This window comes from Abramis brama, assembly GCF_963993115.1.
Source record: "Abramis brama genome assembly, chromosome: 4".
Classification (NCBI taxonomy): Eukaryota; Metazoa; Chordata; class Actinopteri; order Cypriniformes; family Leuciscidae; genus Abramis; species Abramis brama.
In genome coordinates this window covers 25,928,000-25,947,036 of record NC_139966.1, presented here as the reverse complement: position 1 = coordinate 25,947,036, position 19,037 = coordinate 25,928,000, and the positions used below count along the sequence as shown (strand labels likewise).

Below are 19,037 nucleotides of genomic sequence, written 5' to 3'. Positions count from 1 at the left end.
ACAATACAGAGGAGTATTCGTCCATGTCTGTGCAATTTGGAATGTTTAAGTTATTACAAATAAACAATTGACTCCAGGCACAACTACACAATATGCTTACAAAATCTTTAACACATTTTTAATACTATTTGAATAAAGGGTGAATCTGACAATTTTCCTTTGCCTCATTTTCCGACAGGGGATTCCACAGCATCAATACTAGTTTGTGGTAGTTTTGCACAATACAAAGCAATTTTTTTAAAATAAATTTAAATATTAAAGTTTCAGTGTCTTAATGAAATTATTTTATTATAATTACATTAAATCATTGGTGTCATGCTGCTGTGACCTCACCCCTTCAGGCTCACTATTGGCTTAATCAGTGGTTGATGGTGGCCATTTTTGGTTGACATCATTGTAATCCTTAGTTTGCAGCACTTAAGAATCAGTCTTATACTTAACTGGAAGTTGCTTTTAGCTTCTTTATAAAAGTCTCCTAATCTTAGAGAACTTTTAAGAATTTTTTGTGATCCGGAGCATGCCAGTCGATTCCCTTCAAGATTTTCAGCATGTGCTGTCACTCGTGCACAGGCACGCAAAAATGAGGATGTGATTAATCTGTCTGACACTTTTCTTGCTCTCCAGATTCTCCCTCTGAGTTAAGATTATCTGTATATTCCAGTGTGGGTAATGCAAATAATGAGATTCCTGATCAAGAACCTTCTCTAATGATGGGGAGAGAACGCGCTGTTTTGAGGCCGTGGAGGGTAAAAGGAAAGGAGGTAATGCTGATGGGGTACGATTTTTCTGGGACTCAGGCATCTTGATGCGTGAGTGGCTGTCTCGTAATGCGAAAGAGGCTGGATTAAGTCCTGAGTATCATATTGTATTACCTGCTAGTTATCGAAAGGCTGTGCTTAAACTTTCTCATGACCACCCCCTGTCTGGTCATTTAGGCAGTACTAAAACATTCATGCGAGTGGCTAAATATTTTTATTGGCCTGGTTTAAGAGCTGCTGTGTCAAACCAATGTCGTTCATGTCACTTGTCAACTCGCAGGTAAACCCAATCAAACAATTCGTCCGGCTCCTTTGCAGCCTATTCCAGTGATGGGAGAACCATTCGAGCGACTCATTCTAGACTGTGATGGTCCCCTACTGAAATCGAAAGCGGGTTATCAGTATATTTTAACGCTAATGTGTGCGGCGACTCGTTTTCCAGAGGCAATAACATTGCGTAACATCAAAGCGGAAACCATTGTGAAAGAGTTGATTAAATTTTGTTCAATGTTTGGGTTACCTTGTGTGGTCCAGACCGATCAGGGAACAAATTTTAAATCTAAAGTGTTTGAGCAAGTGTTGAAAGGAATTTATGATAATCACGTAGTGTCGCGCGCATATCATCCGCAGTCGCAGGGAGCTCAGAGAGATTTCACCAGATGCTCAAATCAATGATGTGGGCTCACTGTGTAGAAGCCGGTAAGGACTGGGCTGATAATCTCCCTTTGCTTTTATTCGCGAAAAGGGAAACCGTTCAAGAATCATTAGGGTTTAGTCCTGCGGAGCTCATTTTTGGACATAAGGTTCGGGGCCCCTTAAAGCTATTACGCGAGCAACTTGTTCTTGATAAAACACCACTTGTTCTCGTATTCGAGTATGTTAGTTCTACAAATTAATTCAAATCTCTACTCAAAGAGAACAAAACCATCCATAAAAATGAACAGGGATCCAATCAACAAGATCCCTGGAGTCCCCGCTCTCACTCCCAAGGCTTTAAAACACCAAATCACTCTTTAAAGAGCAAAAATTTAATTTATTAACACAAGTAAATAAGGAGCAACCTAAATTTCAGGAGGGGTAAAAGCCAAAACAAATAACAAAATAAAAGCTAACTAATTTAAGGATACTAACCTAGATACTAACCTCTCTACTTATCATAAACAAGAGAAAATGAATAATTTAAAGAGGCTCCCACCTCCCTACCATGCTCTGCTTCGATATGGATTCGGATGAAGGATAAGGCTTAACATAACAAATCACAACTTAGCAAAAGGTAGTGGTTTATATCAAATGTCTCGTGTACCAGTCCTTTAACAATCACTATGTACGGGATACGGCATAAACAATGAACACGTCCGTCCGTGTATATATATTAGTGTTGCACGGTGCACCGATACTTCAAAAGTATCGCGATTCTCGGAAATTAAAAACGTCATGATTCCTAAATTTAATAGTATAGATACTTCTAAGAATGACCGCGTTCCAGATTTGTAAGAGACGTATTTCATGTTGGTGTGTGCAACGCACGCTTCCAGTGCCTCCCTGTGGACGTCTGTGTTTTTTTCTCCTCACGCACGCAGCAAAGAAGCTGCAGCTGTCATGTGACAAACACTACAGCAAGATGGCTGCATGTGCGAGCACAAGTGATACCGTGGCCGCCGGTCCACGACTGGTAGAAAAAGACGACGCGAGGTGTGAAATATGGAAGTACTTTCCATATCGTATAATCGCTGTTCATATTTTTATTCAAAGTTCAGAATCAAGATAAAGTTATTACCTGTAACTCTTATGTTTCTTATGATAACTGAGATAATGCTGCTAAATTTATAATTTTTTTACCTTGAATGTCATTGCTCTAATTTATTTTTTATATTTTGATATTTCATATTATGTTCAAATGTTTAATATATCTGCTGTTCATATGTTCATTTATTAGTGTGTTATATGATTAGAATGTTGTCCAGGTTTTAAAACAAAGCACAGCAATGATATTTGAGAGTGTTTCTCCCTTTTCAGGAAAAGTATTGAAAAAGTATCGAAATCGCAATTCTTGACTTGGTATTGGTATCGAAACAATAATTTTGGTATCGTGACAACACTAATATATATATATTAAATTCATAATTTTTTACTTATTTATGAATAACCATGCATTTTTTAAAAGTATTAAGTATTCCGGATCAAGTTTTTTTTTTTTAAGTAGGCTATTAATAATTCTCGACTTGCACACACTGATTTGATTGGACTACATTGGAATACATCACATCCGGTCGGCCGGTCGCATACGGTCTATTCGCAGAAGGTCAGATATTTCAACGGATCCAAAGCTCAAATCGGAACCGAATTTTCCGCATCCGCATATGATCGGTAGTCCCCGCGGCTCCCGTATGACTCTCCATTGGAATTAAATGACTTCCGGTCCGACGGCTGTCGTTTGTCGTGTGCAGTGGAAAGGCGGCTTAAGTTGAGTCAAGCTGGATTTCATGAGGTAGCTGTAAATTCTGCAAAGAGGAGTAGAAACAACCCAGACAAACAAGCTCCTCACACTAACATCAAACGCCTATACCCCTTACACAGGCTCTGATTTAAGTTCAAAGCTACATGATTTAAGTTCAAAGCTATATGATTTAAGTTCTAGCTATCTGTGATTTAGCTGATAAAATGCAGAAAAAAACTTACTTTGAAATGTTTGAGCACGTCCACTGCCGTTTCATAACCCATAAACTGCGAGCCCATGTATCTTGACTGGATGTGGTCGTCCACCCAGTACAAATATGAAGGTCCAACTGCTTACTTTGTCATCTTATTGAGACTCTCGGCAAACATGACCACAAACCCCTTGGCCATATTGACCTGGTCAGTCAGTTCTTTAGTTATAAAGAGAGCCAACCCGAATTTAGTTATATATGCAGTTTTGTTGCTTCCACACAAGAATTTAGCTGCAACCTCAGAGTCAGGAAACATGGTTTTAAAAACCTCTGTAATGTTCTCATTCAATGTGTAAGAGTGGTGCTCCGAGATTGTTTTAAGGACCCACATCACCTCTGCCCGCAGAGTTGGTGTCGAGCCGCACAGTAAGATAGGATGTTCCTTGGCTGTGTTGGCAATGCTTCTAATGTAGCAATTTCTTCATTACTGCTAGCCAGAGGAGTATCAGTAACCAAAGAGGTCTGCTGTGCACAGAACTGCACAATTGGTGCCTGGCGCTGGCGAGCAGTACTGCACGCTGTGTGTTTGGCACCCTTCATATGGGAGTCCAGGGCCGTAACACCCATCGTCTGGTCCAACATGTGCCCAGCCCACTTGCTGTTCCACAACTTCCACCACTCATCATCAGCTTAATTAAAATAACCCAATAGCTTGGGGATTTTACGGAGTAGCTAATGTTTCCTCTGCTGTATGTCTTTAAAAAAAAATCCTTTTTTTGAGCCCCATTCTCACATTTTTTATGAATAGATGACATTTTAACCTATCTAAGACGAAGACTGTTCTTAGAGTGACAATTTTCATAATAGACTAGAATGAAGTGAAGAGTGGAGGTGATTGATTGGTGGAAGCGTATATTCAAATAAGGCGCAGGCAGCAATCACCTGATAGGCCTATGTGCAGCAGCAGATCGGTCGTTCACAAGTTAAATATATAATAAATGCATATGATTGGTATACCAAATTCAAACGTGACGTTTCAATTCACCTTGCCCTGCTGCGCACTGACAATAGATTGACAGGCGATCTGAACAATCATAACGACGAATCCGCAAATTTTGTCAGACAACAAAGCAGTCAGTAGATTTATGTCGATGGACTTGAAAAACAGTATTATTTAGATTACTTAAATGACAATATTTGAAAGTTGAGACTTTGTTTCATATCAAAAGTAAGCTGCTGTCTCTTGTCTGACGGTGTGTAGTCAGTCTTTGCTCCGCAATGTATTTTTCACTGCGTGAGTGAGAACATGAAGTCTGGCGTGACTCATGAGAGCGGCCTGCCTTGTCACAGAAACAGTAACTAAAGGAGGCGGGTCTTTGCGAACGGTCAATTGCTATAATAATAATGATAATAATTATATGATAATGCATGCAATTTACAGCAAAGCGCCACTAAATAATAGGGCTAATTTGTGGGGGGCGTGGTGAGGCTTTGGCAATCAGCGTTGCAGATGCCTAGTCAATCTACTCCACAGCCAATCACAGGCCCCCTCCTTGCTCGGGCCCCAGGACTTTAGCCCCGCCTAGCCCTATTGTTAATGCGGCCCTGAGAAGGGGGCCCCTCTAACCTGTGGGCCCCTCTAACCTGTGGGGCCCTACACAATTGCATGGGTTGCGTGGTGGTTAACAAAGCTACTGGCAGCAGCAAAAGCATTCAAGGCCACCCGGGTCCTCTGCTATCTTTCCAGATAACTCTAAATGCAATGGTCATAAATTAAAATATATCACTCATAAATAAAATAAACCACTTTATCAGAACCAGTAATTGAGTAGTCAATATAAGGAGAAATTCATATTATGGTATTGCATTAAGACCATACATTGTAGACGCATTTCAGTAAGGCAAATCATAAACTATAATTGTTATTATAATCTAATGACTAAATCCATAACCATGTAACACTATTTAAACAAATAGTTATGCAAATATATTGGGCATTTCTGTAGTTATGTTTATTTATTTACAGAAGAAATAGCTATGTTGATGAATTGCACCAAATATCTACAGGTCCTACACTTTATACCAGGGGTGCCCAATCCTGCTCCTGCCGATCGACTGTCCTGCACAGTTCATCTCCAACCCTAATCAAACACACCTGCCTTTAATTTTCAAGTGATCCTGAAGACCTTAATTGGTTGCTTCAGGTGTGTTTGATTAGGGTTGGAGATGAACTGTGCAGGACAGTCGATCGGCAGGAGCAGGATTGGGCACCCCTGCTATATACAGTCTGGTCCTACATTTATTCCCCTCATCCTCAAATACTCAAGGTCTGATAAATTAGTTAATACCATTTTTAAGAAGTTGCAGGCAGATCAATAATACTGTTAAATATTAAGTGTCCCCAACTAAGCAAGCCAAAAGCAACATAGGCAAAGTCCATAAACTCTTACTCTGACTGACTCTCTTACCAGTTCGCTGAACTATTGAACTAGAGCTGATTGAGACGCACCCAGATTTAATTCGGATTTATTTTTCTTTCTGTTAATTATTCTAGAAGAACTCCTGGTGAAGCGACTGAGATCCACGTGACACTATTATAAAGATGCCATTTGTTAAAGAGGAGAGTGAAGACGTGAAGATTAAAGAAACATGCAGAGTGAAACAAGAAAATACTGAGGAACAAAGAAAGATGGTGTTTATTAAAGAGGAGAACGAAGAAATGAAGGCTGAAGAAACATTCAGTGTGAAACAAGAAGATACTGAGGAACAAACAGGTTGGTTTCATTCTCGAAGCTGAATTCAGTCATTTGATCATTATTAAAAACGCTAGCTCTAAAGAAATGAATGATATTTTTGAAGAATGTCAAATGAGTGTACTTATTAAGGTGGTTTTATTTATTCGGGTCACCTCATGTGGACGGACATGTTGAGATTACGTGACCAGACAAATGCTAACGTTGCCATCCACCTGAGAAGATTCAACTTACATTTGTTATTACGACACAAATTAAACTAGGAAAAATTATACAGAAGAAGCCTTTTACAATTACTTGTGAAATTAAACCCAAAATCAACTTCTAATTTAAATACAAAGAAAACCATATTACTTAATTTTTTTTTTATAAATCAAAGAATACAATCAAGAGTTAAAGCAAATAAAAATTCTGAGCTTGGTCTTTTTTCTGGGGGCGGGGGGTGGTGTTATGTAGCAACAAATAAAATTATAGATTAGATTTTTAGAAAATGATTTTCCTTGTGTTGTAAAGTTTTCTTTCATCGAAGCAGAGACCAGTGAGACAGTTGGGATCGCGTTCAACAGAAGTTGTTCTTTATTGAGAACTCCACTGTATGCGGCTGTAGAGACTTCCAACATGATCTAACTCTAATACAGTATGCATTGTAGTTATATACATTCCAAGGGGGAGGGATTACATAGAGGTGGAGACTCTGAACAAAGCATGCAAATGAAGTAGGAACACACCCTACTCTGAGTCCAATTGAATCAGCATAACTATTCACATGCTGATACTGGCCAGGAACTCCAATTCCAAGAGCCATCCCAGAGCCATTAAAGACAAAAGGTGAAAGTCAATCAACCTAACGATTCAACGTCTGGGTTCGAAAGAGCTGATCAAAATATGCGCCGAGCGTACAGCCTGCCAGGATACATCTAAATTGGGGCTGTCACAGTGTTTCTCGACGGGCGGACTGAGAACGGGTAACCTTACCGCGACGAAGGTCTATGTGTGTCACCCTTATATTTGTACATCAGGAAGGTTTAGTTTTCTTTTGTATTTTTGTTTTGTTTGTGTTGAATTGATTTTCCGTTTGTGTTGTATTGATTTACTGTTGTGATTTATTTTGTGTTTGTCAACATCTATGGGAATGACCCATTAACGCCCGCTATCGTGTTGATCACGGTCCACGAGCATCAGCTGGTTGGCTGGTATTGTTACTGAGAAAGACAGGCCTTTACGGCCGGGTGCGACTATATGCTTTATTGACAGAGTTTTATGTGGAAAGAGTATGTGTTTATTGTTATATTGATTGTTCTTGTCTTTTCCCTTCAGAATCTGGGGTACCCGTGGTTCCTGAAGTCTTCTGGGTGTGGTGGTGGTTTGACTGACAGTTTGCAGTGTTCACAGCGAGTGGAGTGTTGTGAGAGAGCACGAGTGGTTGCTGTGTTGATCTAATAGTCAGGACAAATCCCCCAGGTTCTGAAGTGGTATGTGTGTGTGTGTGCGTGATTGTTGTTTTATCTGACTCTACGATTTATTATTGAAGATCGTGTCGTATTTATTAAATGGTGTCTTTTTGAATAAAAACTGTTTTGTACGATCATCGTTGTCTGCTATTTAACTCAGCCACTACGGATCTGCGTGCTTTGTGTACCTGAATAACCTGTGGGTTCCCGGACTATTTCTGGGTGGCGTAGTCGGACTTAACCTAAAAATTGCAAACTGCCACATATGCTTAGTAAGACTTGGTTGCTGCTGGATCTCAACCACACTTTTTCCAAGACCCCCCCCCATTCTACTTCTGATTGGCTTGTAATGTTTGTTTGATTGAGAGTGAAAGCTGTGTTCCTCTCATACCATTGGTGGGTGAACTCATGAACTTGAACGTGATATCAGCAAGTTTTTTTTAAATGTAGGACTATTCTTTTTTCCCCCACTGTCAAACACTGCCCACCAGAGATCCGGCATGATGCCGGAAAACTTTAAGCCCTGTGCAATGATTAGTTGTATATTTGTTGTAGATGAGGGATTTTTTTTTTCAGAGCATAAATACATAATCATGTTTCGCTTGATCCTCTCAAAGTCGCATTGGATTTTCTCTTTAGCATAAAGGTTGAGAGGTCCATCTATCACTGTTTTCCATGTTCATAGACATGGTCAGTGGAGTAAATACATAGGCTATAATCTGTGTGTACATAACTTTTTCTAAACGCCGGGTTCTGGTGTTTCATGTGCGTTTGGCCAATCAGCCTAGATTTATCTCACTGATCGTTCTTATTGTGCTGGGTTAGACACTAATTTAGTTCTCCCAAAAGGTGTTCCTAGGACCTAAATCGTTCCCAGTTCCCAGTTCCTGTGGTGCGAACACGGAAAGCGTGTAATTCTGCCATTAGTTCTAGGAACTATGAAATGGTTCCTCTGGTGAGAAAGCCTTTAATGTTGGTGATATGTCCTATAGAACAGGGGTTCCCAAACTTTTCCATGACGAAGCCCCTCAAATACCACTAGGTTCTGGCCAAGGCCCCCCTTTTTGCAGGATGCGTTATTGAACCCATCGTTAGCAGCGCAGCAAATATAGTTGCGGCGCCAAAACCCCCGCTTCACTGCTGCTCACGCGCTGCTCCTGCTCGCAGTATAAGTGAATGCAATTATTGTTTAACATGCACGCCGAAAAATTACGCACTGCTCAAGTGCCGCTCGCACTTGCGGCCTGAAACGGCCGTAATTCACGAGGTGCGTTCCGTGTGCACGTGTGATGCTGATGTTGCGCGGTGTTAATAATGCGGCGCCCCAGTGCATTTGACCGGCATAAAATCGACATAAGACCAGCCGGTCACCGGTCATGGCAGATCACGTGAAAATCGGCCAATTCTGGTCACCAGCCGATCAATCGGTGCATCTCTAAAGATTACTATATAAATATTTTTTGCGTTTTTTATTCTCCCAACTTGCTGCGGACACTTTGAAAACCCCGGCTATAGAACATCGGTTCCCAACGGGGGATCTTGGCCCACAAGGGGCCTCAGTGAGCTCTTTGGGGGATCGTGTCATATTTTGAAAAGTTTTGAGCTTTCAAATGGCCTACTGATATTTTTGTTATAGTATTTTCAAAATGATAGGCTATTATTTGTGCATAAACATATCTGGTTATAGTAATAAACATACTATTTGTTTAAAAAAAAAAAAAAATTGTCATCCTTGCTGCAAGCTGACAAAAGCGATGATATCATTTTATGTGAAGGGGGCCCTAAATATTTTCTTGGGAAAAAGGGGGTCTCAGACAAAAAAGGTTGGGAACCACTGCTATAGAAGGAGGGAGGGGATTGGGTCTAAGGGACAGGTTGTATTAAGGCTGGCACAGAGAACTTTAGAGAAATTGTTCTTTGTGTGGGGAGAGAAGGAAGAGAAGAATGGAATGAGTGTAGGTGAACATTGGCTGTGGGTAAGTGGTGCAAGAACCTGCCAGAAAGCCCTTGCGATTGCTGCTGCCTTTAAACCAAAAGACCAAATTAACCACGTCTTCAAGATAAAAAAATCTGCCATCTGAAATTAATCATTTTTAGTAAATTCATCATCTGTATGTCACCTATATATTAAGCATATATTCAGCCAACAATCTTACCTCGGCAAAAGGTCTAGACCTATTTGCTTTGCAGCCTTGTGAAAAACATGACATGTAGAACTCTTGGCACAATTGAATTGTGTTGTCCATTGTTTACGGCTGCATTGTCCACAGAGAGGCCAACACAGTTGCACCATGGAATGCAATTGTCTTGTAAGGTGGAATCAATCTTTTGGAAGATGAGCTCTCCTGTGTCAAATCTGGTTCCACTTGTGGTGTACATATCAAGGAACCAGTGGGATAGGTTGGGACATCAAACACTTAACGTAGCTTAATGGACTAATACAGTAATATAAAGGACCAAACTTGCACCTTATTGGGGATGTAGGCTATACAATATAGATTACAGGCAAGCAGATGGACTCAGAATATGAGCATAACGATCAAAGTTTCATGCTAAGTGTTTCCCAGTGATATACTGGCATAAAGTTGGCATAAAGTTGAGACCAACTCTAAAGTTACATACGACATGGGTATACAATTTTCTAACTTCAATTGCATTTGAAGATAATGACTTACAGTCATAAAACCAGCTGTAAAGTGTTCATATAAGTTTCAGGCATGATGCACACCTTTTTATATTTTTTATATTTAATAAAATAAACTGTCAAGTCATATGTAAATATACCTATTTTTTCAGTACCGCATAGCTCATATTTATTTGAATAAATATCAAGAATCTAAAAGATGTGCATGAAAACCTGAACATGAAACCTACATGAGCACTTTACAGTTGATTTTCTGTCTGTTAGTTACTGTCTGTAAGTCATATACCTAGAATATCAAAATACTGCTGGCGGTAGATCCTTTTCCTATTTATCATCAAAACTTTTGAACAGTCTTCCTAACATTGTTTGGGAAGCAGACACACTCTGTCAGTTTAAATCTAGACTAAAAACACTAATCTCTTTGACCTAGCATACACATAACACATTATCAACTTCTATAATTCAATGTTAGGCTGCATAGATTAGGTTAAAGCAACGAACGCCAAGTCATGTGCTTCATAGCATGGCCGTCTACGCAATACTCGTTAATGTTATCTCAGGGAACCAAGGTTACGTTAGTAACTGAGATGTTCCCTTACGAAACGTTTACTCGTGTAGTTCTCGCTCGTCTTCTGAAGCGGGAAATGCAGAAAACAAAATAACTTGTGCTCTGAACGGAGCACTTTGGGCACGTAGCCGTGCCATGGCTTGAGGTCGACTTTATAGTCGCTAGGCCCAAACTTGAGGCAGGAAGCGCTGACGGGAGGGCTTGTAAATTGCCCACTCTCTTGACCGACGCTAAAGCTAGCAGGAGTCCAGTCTTGAGCAAAAGTGGGCTTAGCTTGGCCGACTGTAACGGCTCAAATGGGGGCCCTAAGGATCATCGATATGTCCCTAGAGGGTATGGTTAGAAGGCGAGAACGGTTGAGCCTTCTTGCCCCTTTCAGGAAGCGAACAATCAGGTTGCTTCTACCCAACGATTGCCCGGCCACAGGAGTGTGGAAAGCTGCTATGGCCAGCACATAGACTTTGACCGTGGAGGGGGAGCGACCCGCGTCCAGTAGCTCTTGTAGAAAGGAAAGCACCAGCGGTACTTCATATGAAGTAGGGTTTTGGTTGCGGGCTGAGCACCAATCAGGGAAAACAGACAACTTAAGGCGTCTTGTGGATGGGGCTCTAGGCTCATATAGTGTTTAGGACTCTCACTGGTAGGTCCGTAAGTTCCTGTTCAAGGCCTGGCACAAACTGGTTAGCTCAGCATCTTCATGTCCAAATTTCTCCCCTGAATTCCCAAAAGCTCATGAGATCTTGTAATCAGTGACTCCTTTTGAGGAGTGATGATGTCACTCACTTAGGAGGTGATTGAGTGAATAAAGAGTTAAACTTTCAGAAAGAAAGTTTGTGAACCTTTGTCTTGTAGTGGGTGTTATGCATTAATCAGATTAGTTGAGGGAAAGATTCTTATAATATTAATACATAACAGAGTTAGCAACATATAAAGTACATGAACATACAGAAAATTTAAATTGCAGGTCATGGATGCAAAACATGCTATACATGTGATCTTTGTTAACTACGATGAGCAATTCTAAAACATAATTTCAAAAGAGTGTGAATTACTCCATAGGCAAAACCAATTCAAAAGGAAAATCTAGAGATGGGAAACTTGGATAAATGTATCCATTTCTCAAGTGTAAAAATGATGATGTGTTTTTTGCTGCTATGGTAACCAGTAAACAGTTTGGGGTTTACAGAATTGAATCTAACTCGTAGTTTGCTTGTCGGGTGAGGGGTATTGTGGATTATTTATTAAATAGTAAATAATTAAACTGTAAATAATGTCTGATCTGTCTTAGTCACTACACATTCAACACCTTTTTCAAGTGAGTATAGGATCTAGTTGTATGTATATTTTAATGTCTGTTGCTTTGTGCCATTAAACCATTTAACTTTTATTTGTCTTTTTTGCCTTAGACCTGATGGCGCTGAAAGAGGAGAGTCAAGTACTGAATGAAATGGCAGACAAAGATCATTATGAGAATTGTCATGATTTCACAACTGAAGAAAAATCTTTTAGCTGCTCACAGACTGAAAAGACTTCATCACAAGAAAAAGATCAAAAGACAGAAACTAAAAGTTATTTCACATGCCACCTGTGTGGAAACAGATTCACTCAAACTGGAAGCCTTAACAGGCACATGAGAATTCACAATAAAGAGAAGCCTTACACCTGCCAACAGTGTGGAAAGAGTTTTTATCAACATAAAAACCTTGAAATCCACTTGGTAGTTCACAAGGGAAAGAAGCCACACACCTGCCCACATTGTAGAAAGAGATTCAACCGAAAAGGAAACCTTAATAACCACATGAGGATTCACAATAAAGGGAAGCATGACACCTTCCAACGGTCTAGAAAGAGTTTAAGTCAGCATAAAAACCTTGAAGTTCACATGGAAGTTCACATGGGAAAGAAGCCGTATACCTGCCAACAGTGTGCAAAGCGATTCAACCGAAAAGGAAACCTTAATAACCACATGAGAATTCACACCAAAGAGCAACCTTACACCTGCAAACAATGTGGAAAGAGTTTTGATCAGCATGGAGACATTAAAGTCCACATGAGATCTCACCCTGGAGAGAAACCCTACACATGTCCTCTGTGTGGAAAGAGTTTCAGTAAACATGGAAGCCTTGAAGACCACATGAGAATTCACACTGGAGAGAAACCCTACAAATGCCCTCAGTGTGGAAAGAGTTTCAGTCAACATGGAAGCCTTGAAGTCCACATGAGAGTTCACACTGCAGAGAAGCCTTTCACTTGCAAACAATGTGGTAAGAATTTCAACCGAAAAGGAAACCTTAAAATGCACATGGTAGTTCACACAGGAGAGAGCCCTTACACCTGCCAACAGTGTGGTAAGAGTTTCAACCGAAAAGGAAACCTTAAAATGCACATGGTAGTTCACATTGGAGAGAGCCCTTACACTTGCCAACAGTGTGGAAAGAGGTTCAAACGAAAAGGAAACCTTAACATACACATGAGAATTCACACTGCAGAGAGCCCTTAAACCTGCAAATAATGTCGAAAGAGTTTTGATCAACATGGAAACCTTGAAGTCCACATGAGAGTTCACACTGCAGAGAACCCTTACACCTGCCAACAGTGTGGAATAAGTTTCACTGTAAAAGGAAACTTTAAAAGGCACATGGTAGTTCACCTTGGAGAAAGCCGTTCATACATGATCTCTGTGGATAGAGTTTCAGATAAAAAGGTACCTTGAAGTATAAGCAATCTTATTTTATTCAGGGAGTTGAATAACTTTGAGACTGCAGAAGTCATTAAATGTTGCATTTTCTGTTGATTTGATGAAACCAATTACAACATTTGTTGTGTTGAGCTATTTCAATTACTTTCATTTGATTTGTTCATTGCAAACAGCTTAAATGCTGTTAATTTTGCCAATAAACCTGATTTGCAATAGGGGTTGAATAATTTTGATTACAACTGTGTGGTTTATAAATAACTGTACTATTTGCATGCTATGCTTTGTTACTCAGAAAACCCTAGTTAAGATGAAATGATTTGTTCGAGTGCTATTTAGTCAAGCATAAAAAGATATTCTGAGGTGTAGCAATCTTAATATAATTTTCACTAATTTCCCCCACTTCTCCAGTTAGGTTTTTTATATATTTGATTGCATTCCCTCATTAATGTTGTTAAATACAACTGAAAATATTGTGAGCATCATAGGTTAATTTATAAATGAATGTTGATTTCCTAAAATCTTGTTTGAAGTCACCATTATGGTGATACATATTATCTTTGGTTAGGCAGTTTATATCAACATAATGGAATATCAACACAATTTATATCAACATAATATTCTTCCTGTCAGTATAACAAAATAACTTATTTGTTCTTATTTATTGTTGCAGTCATGGTCAGCTTTCATTTCAGTTGCTTGACACCAATGCTGTAGGACATGTCTCCTGGAGACCCACTGTCCTGTTAAATTTAGATCCAACTCACCTGGCTGCAATTTTCAAATCATCCTAAAACCCTTGATTTTCTTGTTCAGCTGTGTCTTGTGTATATAAGTCCTGGTAAATAAACAAATCAAATATGTCCGTCCAGCCCATGTTTACATAGGACATAATGGAAAAGCAGCGCAGAAAATGCATTGAGCATCTCTATTTCTGCAATGTTTCGAATGAACAACATAGCAGTGCCACAAGTGGGTAAACTGGATAGTCAATGTTGCGTTTTAATGATTTTGTTAGCTTCTAAAGGTGATGATACACATGGCAACTTTTTGAGCAATGCTGCTGGGCAATGTTGCCATCAACGGGCAACCAGATGAGACAGGGCCCACGACTGATCTAAATTATCCAGATAGAAATATACTGCCCATTTTCAATGGGAAAGTGCCCAAGCAACAATCGCTCAGCAAGATTGCCCAGCAACTTTGCTCAAAAAGTTGCCTTGTGTATCACCATTTACATCATTCAAATGCACTGTTTTTGTATGTAAAATGTGAATTTTATTTTAAATTCAATGAATATGCAAAATTATATCTTTATTTTGTCATTCCTAGAGGGCATTTTCTTTTCATTTTACCTCCCTGTAATGTCTAATAAAGTTGTGGTTATTGCAGCAACTGCTTTGTTTATAGAGGTTAACGGGGAAACGGCTCTATTTTTTCAATTCACGTTTTTTTTGTATAGTGCTTTTCACAATACACATCATTTCAAAGCAGCTTAACAGAAAGTCCATATTACAATTTAGAGTGTTCTGTTATTAGAGGTAACTGATTTTGTATATGTACATGTCACAGGTCGGGGTGGGCCAAGCCAGACTGCACCCACCCCTGGAGACCGGGTACCGCCTCGAGGAGCGTGTCAAGGAACCAAACAGCAGACAGAGGATAAAGGAATAATTTCTTTATTGAGTTAAAAGCAGATAATTTGAAAAGTCCTAATTAAAATCTTCCTTCTTGTCGCCAGAAGCAATTCGATGGGCCCCTGGACCGGAGCGAGATGGACGTTCATGAACACCCTGCGGCTCGTCGGAGAGGAATCAAGGAGGACACACACCATCCAGGTAGGTCACTGGGTAAGTACTCTTTACAGGGCTCACAAGGACGTCTTGGCTACTCGGACCCCATTCGGACTGGAACCAGGTAAATACTCGTGGTGAGGATGGAACGAGTGCCGGAGGCTGCCCAGAGGTAAGTATCCAGAGGACGGGGATCCTCAATTCAGACGGGTCACAGGGGCGCAGGTGGCGAGCAGGCCGGGCCAGGAGGGGACCGTGGACAGCAAGACGACACTTTGATTGAGCCACGTGCCGCGGCTATTCTCCTTCCTTCCGAACAGCAGCAACAATTTGCAACACAGGCACGGAAGGCCACCCGGCAAGAGGACACTTCACTTTGACTGTGCCCTGCAACAATACAACAGGGTTCAATGGTTCAACAAGATGCGACGCTCAACAGTGATACCTTCTCTCCTTCTGAACAGGGCGGAGGCTTTCAGTGGGGACAGGCGGGGACCACCAGGCGGAGAAGACGCTTGAGGGAGACACTCCACTTGACTGTACACTGTAACAGGATTTAACTTCCCAACAGCATATGGAACGTTCAATTGAAATACCTTCTCTCTTTCTGAGCAGGGCGGAGGCTTTCAGTGGGGACAGGTGGGGACCACCAGGCGGAGAAGACGCTTTGAGGGAGACACTCCACCTGACTGTACACTGTAACCAGGTAACAGGATTTAACTTCCCAACAGCATATGGAACGTTCAATTGAAATACCTTCTCTCTTTCTGAGCAGGGCGGAGGCTTTCAGTGGGGACAGGTGGGGACCACCAGGCGGAGAAGACGCTTTGAGGGAGACACTCCACTTGACTGTACACTGTAACCAGGTAACAGGATTTAACTTCCCAACAGCATATGGAACGTTCAATTGAAATACCTTCTCTCATTCTGAACAGGACAAGCCTTCAATGGGACATTTGGAGACCACCAGACGGAGAGAACACTTGAGCGGGACACTCCACTTCGGCTGTGCACTGTAACCAGGTAGCAGGAGTTAACTATTCAACAGCATATCAAACGTTCATTTCAAATACCTTTTCTGAACAGGACAGCGACTTTCGATGAAGCATGTGGAGACCACCAGACGGAAAGGATGCTCCAAGCAAGACACTCCACTTCAGCTGTACACTGTATCGATGCAACAGGATTTGACCATTCAGCAGTAATGAAACATTCAGCTGCAATACCTTCTCTCGTTCCAACCAGACAGCGGCTTTTGATAGGGACGTGTGGAGACCACCAGACGGGAAGGATGCTTTAAGCAAGACGCTCCAGTTCAGCTGTACACTGCAACAATGCAACAGGATTTGACCATTCAACAGTGGATGAAACATTCATCTGTACTACCTTCTCTCCTTTCCAACCAGGGCAGCGGCTTTCGATCGGGACATGTGGAGACCACCAGACAGGAAGATTGCTTTAAGCAAGACGCTCCAGTTCAACTGTACGCTGCAACAATGTAACAGGAATTAATGGATCAGCAGCATTCACAGAGTGGGACTGTCTCAAATGGTAAGTTGGACGCTGGATGTAACGAACCCCGTTCAGAGACAGCGGGTGATAGACTATAGAAGCGAGTGCACAGCAGACTATTAATACTTCTCCACACGATAAACTTCACTCCATAACACAAACTGTGTGAATCGTCACTTCAGGCACTGCATTCCACTCACACACGTGCATTCGGGCCAGCACTCACCCACCGGTCTTTCTCCCACCAGATCGACTCTCGTCTCTACACGGGCTCCACTTCTCTCAGAGACAGTCAAACGGATGTAGTAATCGTCACATTCAATGCAGGAAGAACAAAGGTTGGAGACAGATCATTAATTCACTCGGTGTAATACTTCACTCGTGCCACACGCTTTCCAGACTTTCCACACCACTTCAGTGTCAGTGCATATAAACAACGGATCAAATACTCATCACTTTGCGTCTTTCCCACTGTTGACGATATCCCCTAGATCTCATTGACAAAACTTCACTCTCTCATGTCCATTTCTCGGCTTCAATCTTCGCCCTGCTTCACAGTCCAGCTTCAAATATAAACAACCCGCCGACAGAACACAGTATCTCACGGGAGGAGAACCACCCCGACCGTCTGTTTCCTCTCTCTTTTTAAAGCCCCATCTTAATGCACGTTCCTCTCACAACACTCTCTGTAATTCTCCTCACCTGTTGTCAATCAGGCAATTGGCCTCGCTGCCATGGCAGCAGATTTCGCGGTGTGATGAGACGACCATCCACAAGAGGTCTCCAAATAATACTGCCTTCAAGAGGATTTTACTCTCTCTCCTTATCTGGCTTTTGTCACACCGTGACATACATTTCTGAAATACATAACTTAGACAGTTAACTAAAAATTTATTAATTTAAACAATGTAGTAATTTAATGCAGATACAATGAACTCATTGAAGTAATGAATACTTGAAGAGTTTGGTTTCAAAACCATTCAATGCCAATCAAATCCATTTTGATTAATTAGAGTAAAAATGTGTTTTCTTTACCAAGAAAGTGGCAAGATAAAAAACACTATTTTTTTGTTTCAAACTTTCACAAAGCATTTTTATGTTATAATAAAATAAAAAATTCAATTCCAGATTTTGATGTTCAAAGATTTATTATAAAAACGGATAATCGGCGTTTAAAAATGCAATTAATCCATTGAATCAATATAAAAGTTATTTTTCATATTGAAACTGTTGAAAATACACAACAAACTAAGTTTATTAGTATAAAAATATTAGTATAATATTTTTAGTAAGTTTCACAGACAAAAACACATACTTTTGTCATATTAAGAACACTGTAGAGAAGATTCACATATTATAGTATCAATTTTATATCACTTGTAGGCCTAAACATTTTTTTTTAAAAGATTTTATTCAACCCATAGCCCTTTTGAGCAAGGTCACCAAAAGCTATTGGGTTGAGTGATGCCAGAGTTATGCTTCAAGTTTTAAACAATTAATAAAAATCACATTCATTTTTAACACACTGAATTTGTTGTCTTGTGCATACTATAAATCCATTGCATTAATATAATATCTGTGTAAAACGGTTCAAAATAGAACTGTAAAGAAGATTGAAAACTGATTTGCACATGACACCTCTTGTATTAGACTACAGAAAATTACATTAATATTTAAGACATCTTTGTTGTTGTAATGATTCCTGTCTTGTGTTCACCCTTGTCTTGTGTGGACTTTTGTTATTTCCTGTCCTGTGCCATGTTTTGTAGTCCTTTGTAGTTTTTCTTGTTTATTAGTCTCCCCAGGTGTTTCTGATTAACCACACCCCCTTGTTATCTTGTTTAGCTTGTTTGCCTGTGTATATAAACCTCTGTGCTTCAGTTATTGTTTGTCGGTCGTTGTAGCTGTTTCCTGTCCTGAGTTCCGTGTTCTGTTTGTTCTATTAAAGTATGCTTGCATATGGATTCTCTCTCCGCTTCATTCCTGCGTCATCGTAACAGTTGTTATGAATTGATTGTCTTGTGCATACTATAAATCCATTGCATTAATATAACAATATTCTTTGTAAAAACATGACTGAGAGAGTGCATTATCATAGAAGGCACATTGACACTCGCACCAATTTCAGAGAGCAAGTTCAGCACATCCTTCCTTTTTGCTTATTTCATTGTGCTTTCATTGGAAAGCTGACTTGGCTGGAAGTTTGGCCAATTCT

At 40.4% G+C, this 19,037-nt stretch overlaps 1 protein-coding gene across 3 annotated transcripts in view; it reads left to right on the top strand.

The window, feature by feature from the left end:
- The window catches only part of LOC311081977 (uncharacterized protein), a 70,270-nt gene extending 51,490 nt beyond the window's left edge, over positions 1–18,780 (top strand). The window contains exons 4-7 of one of the 3 annotated variants that reach the window (XM_084112725.1): positions 5,961–6,180; positions 12,229–13,526; positions 15,090–16,016; positions 16,086–18,780. In XM_084112725.1, the coding sequence (XP_083968851.1) occupies positions 5,961–5,995 (35 nt within the window). In that variant the 3' untranslated portion in view covers positions 5,996–6,180; positions 12,229–13,526; positions 15,090–16,016; positions 16,086–18,780. Of the gene's footprint in view, positions 1–5,872; positions 6,181–7,035; positions 7,632–12,228; positions 14,933–15,089; positions 16,017–16,085 lie in introns of those variants that run through there. The other 2 variants (XM_084112726.1, XM_084112724.1) reach the window with 2 other exon arrangements.
- The last annotated feature ends 257 nt before the right edge of the window (positions 18,781–19,037 follow it).